Below are 22,856 nucleotides of genomic sequence, written 5' to 3' on the forward strand. Positions count from 1 at the left end.
GACTTATGGTGGTGGTGACTTATGATCTTGTAGCTCGGGGCGGCAGGGTAGCCTAGTGGTTAGAGCGTTGGACTAGGCTGCAAGTTCAAACCCCCGAGCTGACAAGGTACAAATCTGTCGTTCTGCCCCTGAACAGGCAGTTAACCCACTGTTCCTAGGCCGTCATTGAAAATAAGAATTTGTTCTTAACTGACTTGCCTGATTTTAAAAAAAGGGTAAAAAAAATAATAATACCGTTTGGGATTTACAGACGATTTCGTGACAATTTTCTTGCCAGGATCCTCTCGTGTAGAAAAAAAAAGCCACTTTCACCAGCCCCATGTTATGCAACAGACGCAAACTTCATATCACAGCAAGAAACAGCAAGTCTCGAGCATAAACACACAGGGAGCTATTCAGCATTCAAAATGACGCCACCGATCCTTTTATGGGTTTACCTGCCAGAAGTCCGCCATGGTGGAGGGTAGAGGGCCTTGTGAAGAGATGTACATGGGGTTCCTCGGGTCATGGTCCATCTGGGAAAAGACGGGAAGAAGAACAAAAGTTGTGTGTGAAAACTGAGTGAACGCGACTGTGTAAAGGGACAAGAACATACTGCCTGGTTGCGTAACAAATGGCACCCTTTTCCATATATACAGTAGTGCACTATTTGGGGACTAGGGTTCCATTTGGAACACAGACCGTGTCTCTACAGTTAGAGCTAGCTTATCAAGACAGTGGGACAGCAGTCCATGCACTCTCCCTGAGGATCTAAGGGTTGGACTCCCACCTTTTCTCCTCCATGGCCGCCCGGGTCTCCGTTTTTGTTTTCAAATTTACTTCCTCACTCCGTTCACTTCTTCTCTCTCTCTCTCTCTCTCTCTCTCTCTCTCTCTCTCTCTCTCTCTCTCTCTCTCTCTCTCTCTCGCCCCCCTCTGTTACCTTTCCCCCCTCTCTATCCTCCAGGCATGGCTATTCTTTAATGCCTCTGATTAGAGGAAGACCATGTTCAAAGGAAATTACACTGCCTCTCCAACATATTATTGATGCTAGTCAGAGAATGTCACAGACGCCTATAGAAGAGGCAATCGGGGTGTCTCTCTCTCTCTCTCTGTGTGTGTGTGTGTGTGTGTGTGTGTGTGTGTGTGTGTGTGTGTGTGTGTGTGTGTGTGTGTGTGTGTGTGTGTGTGTGTGTGTGTGTGTGTGTGTGTGTGTGTGTGTGTGTGTGTGTGTGTGTGTGTGTGTGTGTGTGTGTGTGTGTGGAGTGTTGGCATGCAGAACCCAGAGATACAGAGGGTGGAGGAAAAGATAGGAGTTCTGCAATTGCCCCTGAAGCTCTGTTTTATATTAAAGATCCAACATAATGGGCTTGATACCAGCTCTACATCCAGCTCCACCGAACAAGACCCTGGCCTTTACCGTCTGTCTATTCATATTAGTCTGTGAAAGCCAATGAACAAGGGAGAACTACTAACGTTTAGCAGACAAATTGCACATGAGCATTAGTCATGGCTATTGTTAAAAGGAGAAGAAGAATAGAGAAGACATGAGTAAACCTTTTGGAATTGAGGCTATTTTGTAACACACAGACAAAGCCATTGTTTCATTTCAGAAGATAGTTTTTTATATTTTTTTATTCGGCTGATTAGAGGCTGGTTATTTCGGTGAGACCATCAGTCAAACACACTTCAAGCACCATGAATGTGTAATGATCGGGTGCAACAGAATTTGTATTCCCCAAATAAACACTTTGGTTTCCATTTAAGGTGGGCAGCCTGCGCTAACCAGAGCTAACCAGCTGAATCAGTGCACTTCAGTTCATTGGGCATTTGTACTTTATGGGCTCCATTTTGCAATGTGCCAAAAAACAAGGTTGTTCTGTATTTTTTCGAGGTAAACATGGTATTACGGTATATTTTTCCACAGTCCGAGTTCTGTTTTGTATGAAATGAATCCTAGCCCTTGTATGTTCCCATGCTTTCATACTGGAAAGGTTCATACAATACAACAGTTTCATACAATAGTCTTGCATTGAGATAAGTATCTATCTTTAATATAGAGAAGAAGAAAGGGATAAACCTTTGTGTTACACGGAAATCAGTCCTGAATCTCCACTGGATGACACTCCAATGACTGACATCCACACCCATTACTATGGAAATGGATGCAATTGTGCAGCACTTACAGGGAGTCATTTAGGGCTGGAGCAATAACAGAGAGGAGACAGAGGCTTGGGTCCATAAAGGCACCATATTCCCTGTATAGTACACTACTTTTGACCAGGGCCCATATGGCTCTAGTCAAAAGTAGTGCACTATATAAGGATAGGGTGCTATTTGGGATGCTCCCAGATAATAATACCAGGATCTGCTGTAGAGACACAGTAGATTGCCTTTAATGGATGTCTTATCTTCTTTTATGAACTTCTTTCTTTATGAGATTTCATAGTAGTTATATTAGCACCGACTAGGGGAGATGATTATAGAGGTTTAACTAAATTCTAATCACTTTGACTACAGATGTGAAGCATAAGATATGGAAGCGTATACCCACCAACCATAATATGAAGCTAGCTAGCATGGTCCACTAAAATGCACCTGTCTTTACAAATACATTTTGTAAGATCACCTGGAATTCCTGTTGCCTAGCCGTGTTATTTGAAATGGCATTTCTGGAGAAGAACTAAAGAAATGTATGCCCTTTCCATTCTGCGCGCTAACACCTCAGTTAGATAGCGGTGCTTTGTTAGCATCACACTCTCCTGCCTCGTTGAAATTCCACAGATAGCTTCTATTTTTATTTTATTTTATCCTGACAGGAATGAAAGACTTGATGCTAAAACCTAGAGGCTCCAGCTCCCTGTTAGGCAATCTCAAGGACACAGACATACAGTAGCTATGCGCTGCCTGACATCCCTGTATGAATACTAAAAGCAGCACATGAAAAGATGGCCTCCGTATTTCAGCTTCTCTCCTGCTCTTCTCTCTCTGTTGGTGGGGAAGCTAGATAGACCTTGGGAAAACAGCATCTTTACCAAATAAAAGCTGTTTGGTTTGAGGTTTGAGGTAAAAAAAAAAAAAAAAAAAAAATCTAACAGAATATTAAAATCTTATTAAATATTTAAACAATTATTCCCTTGTAGTGCACTACTTTTGACCAGGGCCCATAGGGTTCTGGTTAAAAGTAGCACTGTTTAGGGAATGGAGTGCAATTTAGAACGCAGATGCTACGTGCTGGATTCCTTTCAGCTAAACCTCACACCAATGACATTGTACATTGTGGGTGCCCAATCGTCTGTTGACCTGAGCTGAAGAAGTTTGGAGGAGCAAGGGGGCATAATGGGTGTCTAAGGTAATTTTTTGTGTCACCCCTCCATGACTGTGGGGGTAGAGAGGATGCCCCCCCCTTACCACCCCATTACCACTCGAACCCCGCATTCCAAGAAAAAGATGACAAATGATTTACTTGTGGGCCATTTCCCTTGGGCTAATGAGGAGGAAGAGGGTGTGTTGACAGATGTAATTATGGTAGTTTCGCAGGGCTCAGCCAGGGGTCCTGTTGTGGCGTAATTACCATGCTTTCATCCGTACAGCGCTGGATCACTGATTACTGTGTCTACTCCGCTCTGCTCTGCACCAAGCACAGCATAACCCACTCTGACTACTAATAGCAACACGGAGGAGTGGAGAAACGACTCCAAATGACAACTCCACTCGTCATTTAATTGTTTCCCACTTTGAAAGGAAACGCAAATACAGGGAAGAGATCATTTGGTTTGACGTTCTAATATTGGAGAGATGGAAATGGATCATTGCAGATCTTTAAAGGACAACCTTGTAGAAGTTTGTAGAGAGAGAAATAGGCAGGAGAGCGATGAGATTCAGCCCGACGACAGCAGGGATAAGTAGAAGTCGATTTTATACTATGGCTTCAGAAGCAGTAATACGTATAGATTGTTATAATGAAAGGATGATATCACTATTACTTAACACATTATGAATGCATTAAAATGCATGAAATACAATAAATACATGTGGTCAACAGTGCTTGACTTGATCTGAAATAGGTGCCGGTAATCATTTTTGGGTGCCCGGTAGACAGCAAATTCTCCTGTCTAAAACAAAAACAATTTAAAAAACACTGAGAGTGTCAAATCAACACTGAACGCACCGAGTCTGTGGACGCATATAGACACTGGAACAGTGTTAAATTAACACACTGCTTATTGTAAAGCCTTATTCAAATATTTCCCAGAATGCCACCCATGACAGCTCCGGTGAGCTCCTGCCCAAGTCAAGCACTGGTGTTCAAACTTCCAAGATGTCCTGTTAGGTGGTATACAGTAATAGGCTTTTAGTTCATCTCTCCAAAGAGTTTTCCCTGCTGTATTTGAAATGCATAGTTTCCTATTCTTTTTCCATGGAATCCATCTCGAGCAGCCTCAGGGGAAATCAGAACTGGCATTTACTATGAAATGTTTTTTTTTTGTGTTTTTTTTTTTAATACAGGAATTTAACCCTGAACTTTTCTGATATTTACGCCGTTTTGGATTTGTTCTGGGGACACATTACTGAGTCTAAATAATAATACACCCATTGTTCTAGAAAGAGTACGTTAAAACAGAGCTGTTATCTCAAGAGAGCAGCCATTTCAAAACAGGGAAGGTGACAAACTATTATTTCACAAGACACGGCAAATTCATTGAGGTGCAAAGTGTGTAGGAACAAAGGCAAAGGGATCAATAGGAACATTCATGACAAATCACAAAAACAAATTGAATTTAAAATCCGATCTCAACTGGTCTTTGTGTAGAGCTGCAACAATAAAGCTTAAAAGAAACATAAAGCGAAGGAGTATGGGACGTGGACTGGTACTCACAATTGGGCTAGCATTGATGTAATCGGAGTTGCCATGGTTATTCTCGGCCTTCAAGGTTATTCTGGAATGATCGTCTGTAATAGAAATACATAACTCACCACAAATGTTTTGCTTTTCCACGATTGAAACATTGAACTATTATTGATGAATGATATGGAATAGTTTTTTCCTGGTCAGTTCACATGGTCATGAACAACACAGGAATAACCTAGTGATCGACTACTGAGAGATGTGGTCATACTGCGGTCATCCATGACCACGTGGTCAGAGGGGTGTAAAACTACTCACAGACGACCACGGCGTCGGTGCGGTTCTTCTTGGCGTTGTGTTTGTCCTGGCCCACGTTACAGGCGCCGGGCTCAGCCAGGTAGCCACACATCGCCTCCCACTCCCTCTCCAGACGGTTCTTGTTCTTCAAGTGGTCCTCCATGTACGACTGAGCAGACAAACGGGAGAGATAACGGATGCCATTTAAAAACAACCCCACACAACTAAATAACCAAACAAAAGGTAATGAACTGGAAATGGAAAGGTAATTACATACGGGAACATTTCGAGGGGAGGGATGGAGTAGGGTGCCCCCAGAATATAGACGATTTTGTGATTGTCATTCACTGTCTAGAAGAGATCAAATAAAAGACTAAAACAACTAATGCCTATGTTGTAGACCCACTCTACTTCAGTGGATCTCAAAAGCCTTCCTACCTACACACTGGAGCAGAATACTAAACCCATGTCATCAGACAGACCAACAAACAGGCTCTAGACAGGCTCTAGAGCCATGATCAGGTACAGTATCATGGTAAATCGTCCTAAGCTTCTCCATTGTGTAAATTATGGGGGGGGGGTTGAGGTGTTGGGACGGTAGGGACCGCCGAAAACCACTCCTCGCAATTAAGACCCCTGAAAGGCCTGCCCGCATTGGAAATACTTGGAAATACTGGGCGCTCCAATCACCGTCTTTCAAACCGCTTGCACAGCCCCTGATAAGATTGTCTGCGTTTAAGCCGTCGATCGGTGAAGACAAAATTGAATTAGCTAGGGAGACAAAGGAGAAAAGAAAAGCAGGGGGGGATGAGAATAAGAAGAAGAAAAAACAGAACACGCAGCTCCTCTAACCAACCAGGAAAGGTCTTATGGAGCTCGGAGGCTGCGGAGAAGACTCTCTTTTTCAGAGGAACAGTGTTTCCCCTGACGCTTGTATCAACTGCTCCCTGCTCCCCGCGGGGTTAAACGGTTTAGACCGTCATTGTGTTAGGCCTGCATTGTGTAAGCAATACCCAGATGTGCTGGGCTTTTTATCACACATTAAAGGCGGTGGAGGCGCGTTGGCTTGGGGAGGTGATGCACGGTGGTTATCTACAGCTCAGTTAAGGCTGTCAAACAACTCTCGACATGGACACGGCAGACACGTAGATAAATACAGGGACATACTTTGAGACAGTACAGCATATGATGGGAAATTAGCCCCTCTACAATGCCCTCTTCCTCCATTCACTATAGGGAGAAAATATGAATGTCAAGTGATATCTCCGTCAAAAACTAGCAGACAGTTTTTGACAGCAGTTATTATTCATTTCTGAAGTTCTGGCCTGCGTCCCAAATGGCACCCTATTCCCTATTTTATCTAACCTATACTTTATCAGGGAGTCCTAAAATGAGTCCACGGTCTCTTTTACAGATGAGCCCTGAATGACATAAATGACAGAAGATGCACGCATCAACATCTAAATTCAAAATGCAAACAGAAAGAAAAACACGGTCATGAAAAACAAAGATATTCATCAGTAAAAAGGCCCTCAGAGTTCTGAATTGGCTTAGAGGCGCCAAAACATCACATTTCAGAACATTCTGAAGATTGTCCCACAGACAAGGTTCAAAGACACTAAAAGCTGATTTACCTAACTCAGGAATTTCCAGAGTTAGCCGTCCCTGAGACTGGGTGCGGTAACTCGTATGTCTAAAGTTTAGTATTGGATGTTAGGTATAGTGGGACTTTTTGTAAAAGGGCTTCATATATGAAAACATAGGAATGTATCAACCTACGTGACATCAAAGGGGGGCCAACCGACTTTCTGGTAGAGAATGTGGTGATGAGCACTAAAATTGTCGCCTGCAATAAAGCGCAGTGCGCGATGACAAACTGCATCTAGCGGCTTTAATGCAGTGGCAGCTACGTTCATATAGATGACGTCGCCATAATCTAGGACTGATAGGAACGTCAACTGAATAATCAGCTTTCTACTACTTAGCTATGTCTATAGAAGAAGCCCATTTTCAATTCTCAGCCTCTTAACTAACTCATCGATATGCTTTTTTACGAAACAGCTTTTCATCTATCCAGATGCACTGATATTAATTTTGACCAGGGCACCGGTCAAAAGTAGGGCACTATATAGGGAATACGGTGCCCTTTTGAACTCATTTTGGACCCATGTTTTGACAGTTTACTGACAGGGTGTCATGAACACTTGACAGAGCCAGTCGCATGCAGTTCTCCTGACAGTGGGGAACACATATATTGGCCTTGTCTCAAATGGCACCATATTCCCTATATAGTGCTCTACTTTTCACCAGGGCCCATGGGGCTCTAGTCAAAAGTAGTAGACTATATAGGGAATAACATGCCATGTCGGATGCAGACAGGGTAGCTCCACAGCACGACACCCCTCCCACTCCCCTACACAGACGTACAGTAGTACATACTATACATTCAGAAGGGCTACAGAATTGCCGCCGTTCAACGGCTTACTCTGCGCCTATCCCAAATTGTAATACAAATGTTTTTTTATGCGGAAGCTTTGTATGTAGTGATGTAGCAGCCTGAAAGTGGATCGGATGACGCAGCGAACCACCTCCTCTTCCAGAGGCAGAGAGTGTGTGTCCTATTCTCTAGTCTGCATAGTACACTACTTTTAACCAGAGCCCTATGGGCCCTGTTCAAAAATGGCGCACTATGTAGGGAATAGGGTGCCATTTGGAATGCAAGTCGGAGTAACAAGGTTCAGTAAATAAGGGATTAGTGTCTGGGCTGCCAATCAAAGACGCTGAGAGCACGGGTGTCAAGGAAACACTGAGTAATCCCCCCTAACAACAGCCCTCGCAGGCCAGATAGAGAAGCTACATCAACTCACACTGAGGGAAATAAAGGACACAACAGGTAACACAACGTTGCTACTGTGCTGTCGCTGTCATGAAAGCTGTGCAGGTGTGTTCCCAGAGTCCCGAACAGTAACTGACTATGAAATGCTGTGTGAAGTCACAAGGGGATACAATGAGAAAAGCATGATGTGTCTGAAAAGAGTAGTAGGCACCCTACTCATAATCTGAGACCAGGGACAGCCTGGAGAGGAAGGGCATGCCAATCAGTCCTATCAATCAGGGATGGAATAAAAGGGAATAAAAATCACTTATAACATGATATACTTGCTGTTATAAACTGGGTGGTTCGGGCCCTGAATGCTGATTGGCTGACAGCCGCGGTATATCAGACCGTATACCACGGGTATGACAAAACATTTATTTTGTACTGCTCTAATTACATTGGGTAAACAGTTTATAATAGCAATAAGGCACCCCGGGGGGGTTTGTGGTACATGGCCAATCGGGCCTTGTCGTGCATAAGAACAGCCCTTAGCCGTGGAATATTGGCCATATACCACCCCCCCCCGTGCCTTATTGCTTAATTATCCTCTCCTGCCTTACTCCGAGAAATTATTCGTTTTCAATTAGATTTGACATGGAAGTAAGTCGTAAAAATGATGCAATGTCGCCTTGGGCTTGCTATCGATTTTCTGAGGCAGCAAATAACCATTTACGGAGGGTACATATACAGTAAGAACGGAAATTATATCAACGTCACAACCATATCTACTGGACAGCATAAAAACAGTCCCCCCCCCCAAAATAAAACATGACTCCAAGGGAAATCAAAAATGGAACAACAAGGTAAAAGCAATAGAGCTGAAAGCCAGAAAATCACATAGCTGTTATTACTGTTCATGTCCTATAAAGTCTGTTTGTCTTTGAGTACTGTATGTTTGAAATTGGTTACACAGTATGTACATACTGTGCATTGAAATAATCCATACACATTCTAATGTATGGTGAATAAGCGTGAGTGACCAAAACACACAGACTGCATGTTTTAATATGTCTCAGCACCAGGTCTACAACAATGGGAGAGAATAAAGTCAAGGCAATAATACAAAAACTAACCCCAACATCGCCGACTCTGATTTTGAACCTTGGAAGTCATTATATACATCTCACTCTACAATACTGAATATCCAGGACTAACATAACGGTATGTGGTCCATGGCTTTTCAGCCAGAAATACAGATACATGATTAATAGGGCTGCGTCCTAAATTTACATGAACATTTTTTGTCATTTAGCAGACGTTCTTAACCAAAGGCTAACAGTTAGTGCATTCCCTCTTAAGATACACTACATGACCACTACATGCTCGTCAAACATCTCACTCCAAAATAACGGACGTCGATATGCCGTTGTTCTCCCCCTTTGCTTCTATAACAGCCTCCACTCTCTGGATATTGGAACATTGCTGCAGGGGACTTGCTTTCATTCAGCCCCAAGAGCATTAGTGAGGTAAGGGCACTGATGTCGGGCGATTAGGCCTGGCTCGCAGTCGACGTTCCAGTTCATCCCAAAGGTGTTCGATGGGGTTGAGGTCAGGGCTCTGTGCAGCCCAGTCAATTTCTTCCACATCGATCTCGACAAACCATTTCTGTATGGACCTCGCTTTGTGCACAGGGGCATTGTTATGCTGAAACAGGAAAGGGCCTTCCCATTTACATTACATTTAAGTCATTTAGCAGACGCTCTTATCCAGAGTTGTTGCCACAAAGTTGGAAGCACAGAATCATCTAGAATGTCATTGTATGCTGAAGCATTAACATTTCCCTTCACTGGAACTAAGAGGCATAGCCAGAACCATGAAAAACCGGGCCCAGACCAGTATCCCTCCTCCACCAAAATTTACAGTTGGCACTATACATTGGGGCAGCTAGTGTTCTCCTGGCATTAGTCAAACCCAGATTCGTCCGTTGGACTGCCAGATGGTGAAGCAGGCTTCATCACTTCAGAGAACGCGTTTCCACTGCTCCAGAGTTCAATGGCGGCGAGCTTAACACCAGTCCAGCTGATGCTTAGCATTGCGCATGGTGATCTTAGGCTTGTGTGTGGTTGCTCGGCCATGGAAACCAATTTCATAAAGCTCCCGACGAACAGTTCTTGTGCTGACGTTGCTTCCAGGTAGTGAGTGGTGCAACCGAGGACAGACAATTTTTACGCGCTACGCACTTCAGCACTCGGAGGTCCCGTTCTTTGAGCTAGTGTGGCCTTTAAGGGCGCTGTATTGCAGCACCAGCTGTGCCACCAGAGACTCTGGGTTCGCGCCCAGGCTCTGTCTTAACTGGCCGCGACCGGGAGGTCCGTGGGGCGACGCACAATTGGCCTAGCGTCGTCCGGGTTAGGGAGGGCTTGGTCGGTAGGGATATCCTTGTCTCATCGCGCACCAGCGACTCCTGTGGCGGGCCGGGCACAGTGCACGCTAACCAAGGTTGCCAGGTGCACGGTGTTTCCTCTGACACATTGGTGCGGCTGGCTTCCGGGTTGGATGCGAGCTGTGTTAAGAAGCAGTGCGGCTTGGTTGGGTTGTGTATAGGGGGACGCATGACTTTCAACCTTCGTCTCTCCCGAGCCCGTACGGGAGTTGTAGCGATGAAACAAGATAGCTTGTGTGGCCTACCACTTTGCGGCTGAGCCGTTGTTACTCATAGATGTTTCCGCTTCACACTAACAACACTTACAGTTGACAGGGGCAGCTTTAGCAGGGCAGAAATGTGACGAACTGACTTGTTGGAAAGGTGGCATCCTATGACGGTGCCACGTTGAAAGTCACTGAGCTCTTCAGTAAGGCCATTCTACTGCCAAGGTTTGTCTATGGAGATTGCATGGCCATGTGCTCAATTTTATACACCTGTCAGCAACAGGTTTCGTTGAAATAGCCAAATCCACAAATTTGAAGGGGTGTTCTCATACTTTTGTATATATAGTGTAGCTGGGTGAGACAACCACATATCACAGTCGTAGTAAGTAAATGTTTCCTTGATAAAGAAGTTATCAGCAAAGTCAGTGCTGGTAGGAAAAAACAAGTGCAAGCAAGTGGCTCAAATGGCACCCTATTCCCTATTTAGTGCATAACATTTGACCATGGCTCAGATCAAAAGTAGTGCACTATATAGGGTGCCATTGGGGATGAAGCCCAGGTGAAACTTGGATAAGAGTAGATTGGGACAGAAAGAGCCTCCTAATCCAGTGATTTAGATGTAGGTGTGATCTATAAGAGAGCCCAGCCCAGCATGCAATCTTGGTGGAGCAAGGTACTCATCGCTCCCACCGTCCACGCTACATGAGATCCACAGAGAACAGCACAGGAGAGATGAAAAGAATTGGCTCTGACATCAGTGATACCGAGGCAATCTCACACATGGTTACACGTGAGGTGCGAATGGATTTCAAAAGAGAAACAACCTCCTTGTCAATCACTCAGGAGTCAAAATGGAGTCAAGGTCCGTGAGGCTTATATGTGCATTATACTTAGGTTTTCTGAAGAATCTGCAGTGAATATGTTTGATTCTTACTGTAGTATTATCAAAGCAAATACAAATGATGTATGTATAGTGAAGGACTTTGTTGTAATGTAAAGGCCAAATATGTTCTATTCAAATGTTTTCAAAAGAGGTGTCTCAACCAACCTTGACATTTGCAATAAAGCCCATCCATGACGAATTAAACACGTTACTCAAATTCATTCTCATTCACTATGGTCTCCAATACAAAATCCTGACACGTACTGTGATGAATTATACCCCATTAATGAAAACACAGCCAGACATCTATCCATCTCTTTTATCAAGCTTGTCTGCAATGAATAAAACAAAAGTTGTGCAAAATTAAAACAATCCATTGTGTGTGCAACTAGGGGCCCCACAAGGGACTCAAAGCCTTTTCAAAGGAAAGCAAAACAAAAATCTGAAACGTTCAACTGACAATCAGCTGGGTAATGATATTTCTCTTTTGAACAGCTCTCATCACACAATGCAATATCCGTCTCGCTTTGGCTGAGAGAGAGAGAGAGAGAGAGAGAGAGAGAGAGAGAGAGAGAGAGAGAGAGAGAGAGAGAGAGAGAGAGAGAGAGAGAGCAAAGGAGTGGGATAAAGAGTGACAGAGAGAGAGAGAGAGAGCGAGAGAGAGAGAGAGAGACAGAGAGAGAGAGAGAGAGAGAGAGAGTGGCAAAGGAGTGGGATAAAGAGTGACAGAGAGAGAGAGAGAGAGAGAGAGAGAGAGAGAGAGAGAGAGAGAGAGTGGCAAGGGAGTGGGATAAAGAGTGACAGAGAGAGAGAAAACATGAGCAAGAGAAAGAATGACAGAGACGACTGGCCAAGATAAAGTAAATGAAAAAAAGAGGGAGATAGAGATGGAAAGAAAGACAGAGATGGAAATAAAAATGGCAGCGATCTAGCCAGGATAGAGAGAGAAAGGGATAGAGAGAGACAGAGCCAGACAGACAAACAGAATGAAAGCTGGAGGCTGAGTGCTTGGGGAATAGGAACCACAGACCAGATCCTATCCTACACACACTATACACCACGCTTCCTCCAAACAGGGGTGGCAGGTTGCCCAGCGGTTAAGAGCATTGGGCAAGTAACTGAAAGGTTGCTGGTTCGATTCCCTAAGACGACTCGGTGACAAATCTGTCGATATGCACTTGGCCCTAATTGCGCTGGATAAGAACATCTGCTGAAATGTAATGCTCTCCATGATGAAAGGTTAGACAGAATATAGTTTTTTTTTACCAGTATCATGTGTCCGGTGGAGATGTCCATGTTGGCGGGGACAGGTTCCTCGCACCAGGATGAGGTGGAGCTACGGGCAGATGGGCTGGCCATGGGCCCCCCATCGCTGAACTGAGACGACGCGCTGTTCAGCCGCGAGTGGTGCCGTAGAGGCTCCGGGCGCTCCGGACGCTCTGATGATGTCCGCACAGCCATCCGCTGGCGACACAACTCCTGGAGAGGAGAGAGGACCTGATCAGCCTCTGGTTGATTCTTACTGTATTATCAAATCAAATAAAAAGGACTAAATATTGCAAACACAATACTACTCAAATTCATTCTCATTCATTGAAGACTCCAATACAAAAGCCAGACAGTCATTGTTTTAATTAGCTGAGATAATTTCACATGACACCCTGTTAATCTTTGCAGACTGCATAAGTCTGGGATATCCCTGTGGCCTATGGAGCATGGTTTGTAGCAGACCTATCTATATAAATGTCAGTAAATAGAAAACACAGTCAAAGGTCATGCAGTTCACTTTAAAACGCTTGAATTGCCCAGGTCAAGCCAGTATATTGCCACCATTTTACAAAACAAATAGCAATAAACTGTAACAATACATTGGGTTGCTGGCTTGCAGGGGATGTCTTCATTGTTAAGTATTGATTTCAATTTGTATACATTTGGTAACAATTCCTATGAGCCACTTGTTTTGTAACGCATTAGGCACGTATGTATTCTCTTGTAAGGAGGCACAAGCTACTCTGAAGACAATCGTGAAATAGATGAGAAACAAATGCAACAAAACTACAGCCCAAAATGAAAGATAACTGCTCGTGAGAAACAAACATACTCCCCCATTCAAAATGTAACAACCACACTCAACTTTAGGGAAGAAGAATCTCATTTTCCATTACTCAAAGAAATGTATACTTAACAGGGAATCAATACATTAAACCCAAAGGATTTTCTTTGAACTGAGCAGCCACTCTCTCGTAATTACAAAGCTACAACAAGAGATGAGCAGCCTATGTATTCACATCTACAGTAGGCCTTCACTTTGGCATTTGGATTGATACCGCAGGTGAAATTCTATTGTTATTCTATGGGAATAAGAGAGATTCAGAGGAGATGTCGATATAAAAGACTCTCTCCCACTGCCGCCACCCCACCATGAAGATTACTCCTCTCTACAAAATGACTCAGCTTTTCTCCCACCATGCCTTGTGCTCACCGACGCTCCATTAGGGATTTGGAGACTGGGCGTTATCTAGCCAGCCAGTCATCTTCCCGCAACTCAAAAGAGGAAAGAAAAGATAAGAAAAAAACATCTGATAGTTTGAAGGATGCAATCTTACAGAACCCGAAACCCCCTCTCTCCCCCTTCCTACTTCCCCACTCCCGATAGTGTCAGTCTTATCTGGAGCTGAACATTTCACCATTATATTCACAGTAATCTGCGAAGCCCATCGTGTTTGGTGTGTAGCTTGCACCAGTCAGACCCACAGACTGATCTTCAACCACAATTAACAACCAGGGTTGCATCCCAAAGGGCACCCTATTCCCCATACAAGTGCACTACTTTTGACCAGGGCCCATAGCTGCAAGCCAGGGCCCATAGCCGCAAGCCAGGGCCCATAGCCGCAAGCCAGGACGGCAGAAGGCCGTGTAGGTAAACGTCTTCTGAAAGCAGCACACCGCTACTAGTCTATCTCATGATCTATTATTGTGATATTTCACTCCAGAGACCAGGCCCTATGCCCTGGTCTAGGATCAGCTTTCCCTACGTCAAACCTTAATCATTATAACCATGAGAATCTGCCCTGGGCCACGGCCTCAGGGCACTTTCCATGTCCACCTAATAATTCATCCAGTTTCTCTAGTCTATACCTTTACAGAGTCAAGGGTTGCATCTCAAATGGAACTGTATTCTCGTTATGGGCCCATAAAGGTTGCACAATTCTGTTAACATTGCCAAAATGTCAAGATTTTCCAGGAATCCCAGTTGGAGTAGGTGGAGGAGAGAATGAACAGGAAATCAGGGAATCCTCCAACCGGGATTTCTGGAAAACCTTGTAAATTGTGCAACCTTTTTACTTCCATATACCCCCCAGTAAAGGGGACGCAGAGAGGATATATGTCCCAGAAAAATAGCATTTAGCCTAGACACAACTAGCTTAGGCAACCGATAGTGGCTGCGAGATCTGCACTATCGTCTAAGATTGATGGGCATTCCCGGCAGTACACTCGTGTCCCCCGTGGACCGGCTCGTACATAAACCATCCTCCATTTAGGCTGCAAAGGCATAATTGTCCTCCTTAATGGGATAGTTCACCTAAATTACAATATTGGTTTCCTTGGTTTGTATTGGTTTCCCTGTAAGCAGTCTATGGAGAAGGTATGAAAACAATCCATGCTTTGGTTTTGTTTCCCTGGCACTGTTTCCACATGCTAACATTTGAGCATTTGTGGCATAAATCCCATTCAAGTCATGGGACAGATACTAGCATTATTTTGCGCAAAATGTTCAAAACATCTATAAGTGACTTTGTTGGGCTTCACGATCAATTTGAGATACTTTTGGATGATTTAGACATAATGGGCGAAAAAAGCTAATATCGGTCCCATGACTTGAATGGGATTTGTGTCACAAATGCTAAAACTTTAGCATGTGGAAACAGTGCCAGGGAAACAAAACCAAAGCATGGATTGCTGTCATACATTCTCCATAGACTGCTTACAGGGTAAGGAAACCAATGTGTCATTTTGTAATTTAGGTAAACTATCCCTTTAACCAGCTTTAATGGCGGGGTGCCAGAAAACAAAACAGGGAAATTATGTGAACTGTCTTAATAGAAAAACAATATTCCACCACCTTGGCTGAATGCCAACATCCTAAGTTGTCCAAAAAATGTGACATTATATAACAATGAATCTGCTCTTGTATGTGCATAGGAAATATGAGGCTACAACAACACCTATATATTGTAAACAAAGAATAAAATATTGTAAATATTGTAAAAGTCCATTAACCCCCCGATCGGGAAAGGTGACACTGTGAAAGGCTGACTAAATATTGAGAATGCAAATGTGATGGGTGGATGTGCACTGAGTGTCCACGCTGAGCACAGCTGAGCCCAAGACAAAATCAATAGGAGCCGGCCAACCAGCCGGCCGCTAAAAATGGAGGAATGGAAGGAATAGGTCACACAATAAACCCGTTAGTCATAGGTCATAGCCAATACAACTCTCACTGGAATATCAAGACTTTACCAGAAATGTAGACTTCTAGATACATTCGACTGGCCTTGTTGAACCAGGCTGAGTGCAGCAGTGAGGCTGTTTTTTTTACGAGGCTAACATTTGACTGGCAATTGTTTACTCTAATTCCTTGAAGTCTTAAATTACAACCAAACCACAAAAAATACTTCCCCATAATACAGAATCAAATGAAGGGTAATCTTGCAATCGGGTGACAGAAATGTTACATACTTTTACACAGCCATATATTCTGTTGATAACACCCGACTTACGTCACAACTTATCTCTATCATGAACAAACACACATTCTACAACCAACTGTCACAAGTGTGACAATAAAACAAAACAACAACCAGATATTCCCTTAAAATCAACTCATTCAATAGACAGCGACTAAGTGTCACTGCAGACCAATCAGAATAAAGGACCGGGACCAGGGCGCATGCTCTACCAGTAGAGCACTCAGCCGCTGCACTGTGATTGGCTGAGGCCGAGGAGGCTCCTCTCACCTGATAGGTTGAAGTTGCATCAGCACTGGTGTCAGTCCCCAGGCTGGCTAGTTTCTCCTTCATTTGGAGGTGGGAGCGGTGGCGCAGGCAGAAGAGCCAGCCAGACGCTGCCAGCGCCCCCATGATCAGGACCATGGAGATGACGGTCAAGACCAGGAACTGACCAGACTCCAGACGACTCTCCGTGACCACCGGGATCTGCCTCAAGCTTCCCTTCTGGGAGAGAGAAAAGGGGATGAGAAAACGGCCTATACATCTTGGTTACGGCAATGTTTGTGCGGTGCAGTATTTTCATCACATATTTGGAGAAACAAGGGTGTCATATGCACACACATACCAATGACAAAATGTACAAATACTGAAATTGACATGAATCGGTTGGCAAATGGAAAAGCATAACTTCCATGTTAGAAAATCCCAAAACAAGGGATTTTTGTAATTTGTTCTACAGAAATATGGAGACAAATGAACACAGTAATTTCCCTCCCTGTCTATCCCAGCCACGCCCACTCATCCCCATCCCAATTTACTCCCAGCCCAGCCTACTCATTACCTTACACTAATAGTAGTATTATAATGTGCATTCAAACTCGCTCAAGTCCTATTACTCTCTTCTGTCCAGCCTACACACTATAGACATTTAGGGCCCATTTTGTTCTGGCATAGGGAGACCTGCCTTTGTGCAGCTACAGGAGATTTGGACAGTAAAAGCTTGTCACTAATTAGCCTTCCAGCTTTGAGTTTGGCTGGATTAGGGCCCTGGCCAAGGCCCCTGAAGTAATTGCTAGGATGGCCTGAAAGGGAGATCTCAGATTGGGTCTACCCAGCAGAAGCCCACCAGAATGAACCTTTCAGAGACATTGTTAACCCCCTCCCTGGAGCTAAGCCAAGGAGAATAGCATGGTATTGGCATGGTATTGTCTCACAGGCCCCTGTGAGGCTGCCAGGCTGGGTAGCCTATCCCTGGGTTCCAGTAAGTGCATGGACCACTGTGAAGATTTTTAGCACCATTTAATAAGTGAACCCAGGTAGCCTAGTGGTTAGTGTTGGGCCAGTAACCAATAGGTTGCTGGATCGAATCTCTGAGCTGACAAGGACAAAATCTGTTGTTCTGCCCCTGATCAGAAGGCAGTTAACCCACTGTTAACCCACTGTTAACCCACTGTTAACCCACTGTTAACCCACTGTTCCCCGGGCGCCATGGATGTTGATTATGGCAGCCCCCCCCGCACCTCTCTAATTCAGAGGGGTTGGGTTAAAAGCCGGAAGACACATTTCCCTTGAATGCATTAAGTCGTACAACTGACTAGTTATCCCCCTTTCCCAAAATGGACTAGTGGCCCATCCACCCCATCAACAAGCCCATACACCCTCATCTATTCAATACACTTGAATTTCCTACATCCGTCATTGCAGAAGGGTTTTCAACTTCAATCAAACCAAAAACACACAACAATCATCAACCGCTTCAACATGGTACTTAGTCGTGGGGTTCAAAAGGGTAAGGTACAAACATAGCTGCATTTATTACATCTTTTTTTAATAGTCATAACGCATGGTCACTTTAACCTTCGGGGACTGCATACATGCTGAGGCCTTTGGTAACACGCTCACACCGATTGGCCATGTTGGTCTGGTGAGTGTGTGTGTGACGTGCAGCTTCAATCAACAGCCAAGTGGCTTGACAGCAACTGAGAAGTCCTTTAATAAGGCGCATAGAGCGTAGATGAGAGAAGCAAAGCTTCGGCTACCTTTGAGCTATTGCATCAATGCCTTTGGCAAATTGAGTATGAGAGAACGTATTCAGTATGACAGATAAGGATTTACACTGGATTGAAAAAAAGCTTAGTCTGAAACTGTGGCTAGTGGAAATATGTGTCTCTAAAATGGTCATACATTTGGCAGGAGGTTAGGAAGTGCAGCTCTGTTTCCACAAAATGTTGTGGGTAGTGTGTCTACGGCAGCCTTTCTCAATAGCAAGGCTATGCTCACTGAGTCTGTACATAGTCAAAGCTTTCCTTAAGTTTGGGTCAGTCAAAGTGGTTAGGTATTCTACCACTGTGTAGTCTCTGTTTAGGGCCAAATAGCATTCTAGTTTGTTAATTCTTTCCAATGTGTCAAGTAATTATCTTTTTGTTTTCTCACGATTTGGTTGGGTCTAATTGTGTTGCTGTCCTGGGGCTCTGTGGGGTCTGTTTGTGTTTGTGAACAGAGCCCCAGGACCAGCTTGCTTAGGGGACTTTTCTCTCTGTAGGTGATGGCTTTGTTATGGAAGGTTTGGGAATCGCTTCCTTTTAGGTGGTTGTAGAATTCAACGGCTCTTTTCTGGATTTTGATAACTAGCGGGTATCGGCCTAATTCTGCACTGCATGCATTATTTGGTGTTTTACGTAGTATACGGAGGATATTTTTGCAGAATTCTGCATGCAGAGTCTCAATTTGGTGTTTGGTCCCATTTTGGGAATTCTTGGTTAATGGTTCTCTCTCTCTCTCCCCCCCCCCCTCTTTATTCCTCTCTCAACACCAGTCTAACACTCAAACAGGCCACATGAAAAGGGATTCCATGAAAATAAATGTTTTTAGTTCAAATATGTCAGTGAATCATTATTTATGAAATGTATTTGTTTGAAAAAGAATTAACATCAAATATATTGTGAGACATCTAGTGTTTATTTCATGTTTTGGAGAGAAAAATCACAGATTGTACTTTTATGACACATCATCCATCGCCTGCCATGTTTCTTTTCTTAAATCATGTTCATATAATTTTGTATTCTCAATGATTCTCACGTGTAAGTAAATACTACACAGATCAATAATTTTGGAAAATACATTTGTGGTATTATAAATATTTTATGACATAATTACAACAATATTATACTGTGTTACTGTCAAAATAATTATTCAGGTATATATTAACTTCAAATGATATGAAACAGCTATTACGGCGACATAAAGTACCTCAAATTCATTTTGTAGGAAGCTGTTGACTGATCCTAGCAAAAAATATGATCTAAATACTCTTCACACCCCTAGATAATGTATTTTTCAAATATAGGCTATCTAAGAGGATAAAGAAAACGAACGAAGAGCGTATTCTCTTGAGAGGGAAAGAGAGAGAGGAGTCCTTTTGTTATGCCAGAGAGGAGTTTTTGTTCATTTGTGAGAATTAAATTGGATTTGTAAATGACCATTTCATATGGGGAAACGTAAACAGTCAATGATGACAAACATATGACAAACTTATTTTTTCAAACAACCATTGATGAAATTACTGCAATAACATTATGTTCAAAAACATTGTGACGTTTTATTTTATTTTATAAACAAATAAATCACATTGATTTACTTGCAGATCATCATTTTCATGTATTTCAAAAACATTAAAGTGTATGAACATTACTCCTAAATAAATAAACATTACGGGATTATGGACAGGTATATTTAGATGTATGAATTGATGAGTGTGTGAATAGAAATATCTATAACAAATTTAAGAAAATCACTTAGGATTTTAAGAAAAGCTCTTATAATCTTATATACTGCTCAAAAATCTGTATTTTTTTTACACAGGGTGTGCAGTAAAGTTTTTACACTGATTCTCTCTCTCCCTCTCTCTCTCGGATTAGCAGACCTAGCTGAAGACAAAGGGCAGATGGATTTCGGTAGCTCTGGTTTATTCAAATGATTGAGAGAAAGGTCACAGTGAGAAAGGCCAGAGGGGAATCCGGCTATCCATTCACACTGTGATCACAATACTTTCAGGCAGTTGAAGGTACCCCCCTCACGCACACATGCACACTAACACACCACCACCAAATCCCAAATCCTTGTTGCATGAAATACAAACATATTCAAGCAGCTAAACACATTTTCCCCCTGACAGATTAGAAACAAACCCATTTTAGAATTGTCTCTTTATTTAGATTAAAACCGTAGGCTACATGAAAATGCCTCTAATTGAAATCTGAAATACCAATAATCATCTTTATCTTTAAATATTTGGTGATGAAATAAACATACATTTATAAAGAGATACATGTTATTGCCTTCAATGAAGAAGCAACTTCTTCCATCAAATTCAGCCCTTTTGTTCAGTCTGATAATATCAGATCAAACAAGAATTTCTGAAATAGTAATATACAAGAGATTCTCAATGAAAAGTTTTATATTTTTTTAAATTGCTATTTACAAAAACCCTTGCCTAACTAAATCCATGTGTCTTTTCCTATTTTAATGAGAAATAATTATTTGCCATCCAAGTGTAGCCTACTTTAAAACAAAGTAGCTGAGGCCTATCTCAAATCCATTTCAGTTTAGATAATAAACTGACCAAATGAATGCAAAGAAAAAACAGCAAACTTTTTATGCAAATATTGATTTGTTCTAACTTGAGTAGGATATTGATTTGTTTTAACTCGAGGGTAACCACTAGCCAATAGAAGACACTGATCTTCTCCAAAACTCAATGCGCTCAGTCAATCAATTCATTCCATTGATATCTGCGGAATGCGCTTTTTGTTGTGAAAACGTATTTTCCCTACAGATGTGCCGCGTGGACACTTGCACCAGTGCTGCTATTCATCAAATATATGTTCTATATTTTCAACACCTGTTTTAACTTAAGCTAGGTCTAAAACACGTTACGCTTCTACCGCACGGATCATCCCTGTCTAAATTTGATCTAGTTTTTTTTAATAACCTCCGAGTTTCGTTCTATTTCCCCCCTCACGATACGAGCATCCTTCGGTGACTGGAGCGTCGACAGAGGGCCGAAATCACAGAAAGCACTCAACTCAGGCATGCATTGCACATCAATTGTAATTTAAGCAATTATAGAAAAAAAAGCTAAATATGCATTAAAAAAAATATATATCTAAAGAAATTGCTCATAAAAACGATAGCCTATAAATCGATGCCTTCCACACAAGTTCTCCACACGGCATTAGTTGTAGCGGTACCTTGAAAACACAGCCAAGATAGGTTATAACACATGCTGGAAAATAGTTACCTAAATGCATGTTGATGCGCAAGTCAGAGGGTTTGCAATAAATAGGAGATATGTCTTGTATTCCAGAGAGCAAAACGCAGCTCCACTACTGTGAGTGGCCAGCGTAATGACCAGCCTCCCACTCATTCCTCTCCTCCCCAGAAGTTACCAGCGTCCCATGCGCCTCGCGAGCCAACAAAAGACTGCGGCTACCAATGCTCGAACAGGAAGATTGAGAAGAAAAAGGAAAAGAGAAAATAAAGAGAACGAACGAGGGGACATGCCCGCCTGATTTTCAGAGCCTTGCAAGAATCTGCAGAAGCCTATAGTGAGTCCTTTCAGCGTCTCTATACCCAATGAAACAAGGGGAGACAGGTTTTTAAAAATACTTTTAGATCATATAGTGCACGGCTGAGCCCCTCCTTATATTCAGCTGCTGAGAAGTCCCTGTCTGTTGCACATGTCATATCCACTGGTTGCTATAGAGATGGCTCCACATGTTGTCGACAGTGAATGCTCAAGGAGGGATGGTTGGCTAATAAGCTTGTGGGCTGAGGGGGGATATGAATGGACATCGGGTTAGTCACTCATTTGTTAAGCTACTTGGGGTCTCTGTGTTCTGTGTAAATTGCGGTTTTCTGGGACTCTCCAGTCCACCCGTTTCCCTGCTCTCACTCTCCCAAATACAGTAATAGCCAGAATGAAAGTATGCTTTACAGAAAGAGGGGTGGGGTGTCCATCCGTTGTGACTTCACAATCTTAATGTGAATGAAAATTATGGAGAGGTAGGCTGTATTTTTGTATAGTGATTTTTAGTGCCTCAAAATACTGTAGAAAACAGGATAGACTGAATAACAAATTCAGTGTCGACCTATCTGAGACAAACATATGAGTTGATAGCCTATGTCAGAAAATGCTGATCAATATATTTTTTTTAAATATGAAAAAAGTACAAAAGTTTTACAAACAAAATCCCACTAAAACTCCCAATTAGTTATTAGGCAGAAGAAGAAAAAAATCCAGTGGACAGCAACAGCTGCACCAAGCAGGGAGAGGAGGATTATGGAGAGAAGAGGGAAAGAAAAGGAAGGAGAAAGGGAAAGGGGGCGGTAAAGTGGGGAGGGCTGGGGGTTCCTGTCAGATGCAGATGACAAGTCTTTGGGGGGGGCTCTCCAGTATAAAAAAAAATGTATTCAGAGCCCCCCACCCTCCCTTCTCCATTGTCCCAGTGTGTGACAGCTGGAGTTGTCAGTGGGAACAGGGGGACAAAAAAATTTAAGGCTGAAAGAAGCAATGCCGGGGTTCAAGCTGTGGGCCCACTGTGGCACCATCAGGACAAATTGGACACATCGCCCTAGGATAAGCGGCTTCTGT

The 22,856-nt window shown here is 43.0% G+C and overlaps 1 protein-coding gene across 1 annotated transcript in view; it reads right to left on the reverse strand.

Annotated features, from left to right (window-relative positions):
• Nucleotides 1–22,856, reverse strand: part of ptprn2 (protein tyrosine phosphatase receptor type N2) — a 256,439-nt gene that overhangs the window by 22,204 nt on the left and 211,379 nt on the right. The window contains exons 12-16 of the mRNA XM_052506465.1: nucleotides 16,493–16,708; nucleotides 12,741–12,953; nucleotides 5,146–5,293; nucleotides 4,858–4,931; nucleotides 438–515 (exon numbers count right to left, since the gene is read on the reverse strand). Coding sequence (XP_052362425.1) covers nucleotides 438–515; nucleotides 4,858–4,931; nucleotides 5,146–5,293; nucleotides 12,741–12,953; nucleotides 16,493–16,708 — 729 coding nt within the window. The remainder of the gene's footprint in view (nucleotides 1–437; nucleotides 516–4,857; nucleotides 4,932–5,145; nucleotides 5,294–12,740; nucleotides 12,954–16,492; nucleotides 16,709–22,856) is intronic.

This window comes from Oncorhynchus keta, chromosome 4, assembly GCF_023373465.1.
Source record: "Oncorhynchus keta strain PuntledgeMale-10-30-2019 chromosome 4, Oket_V2, whole genome shotgun sequence".
NCBI lineage: Eukaryota > Metazoa > Chordata > Actinopteri > Salmoniformes > Salmonidae > Oncorhynchus > Oncorhynchus keta.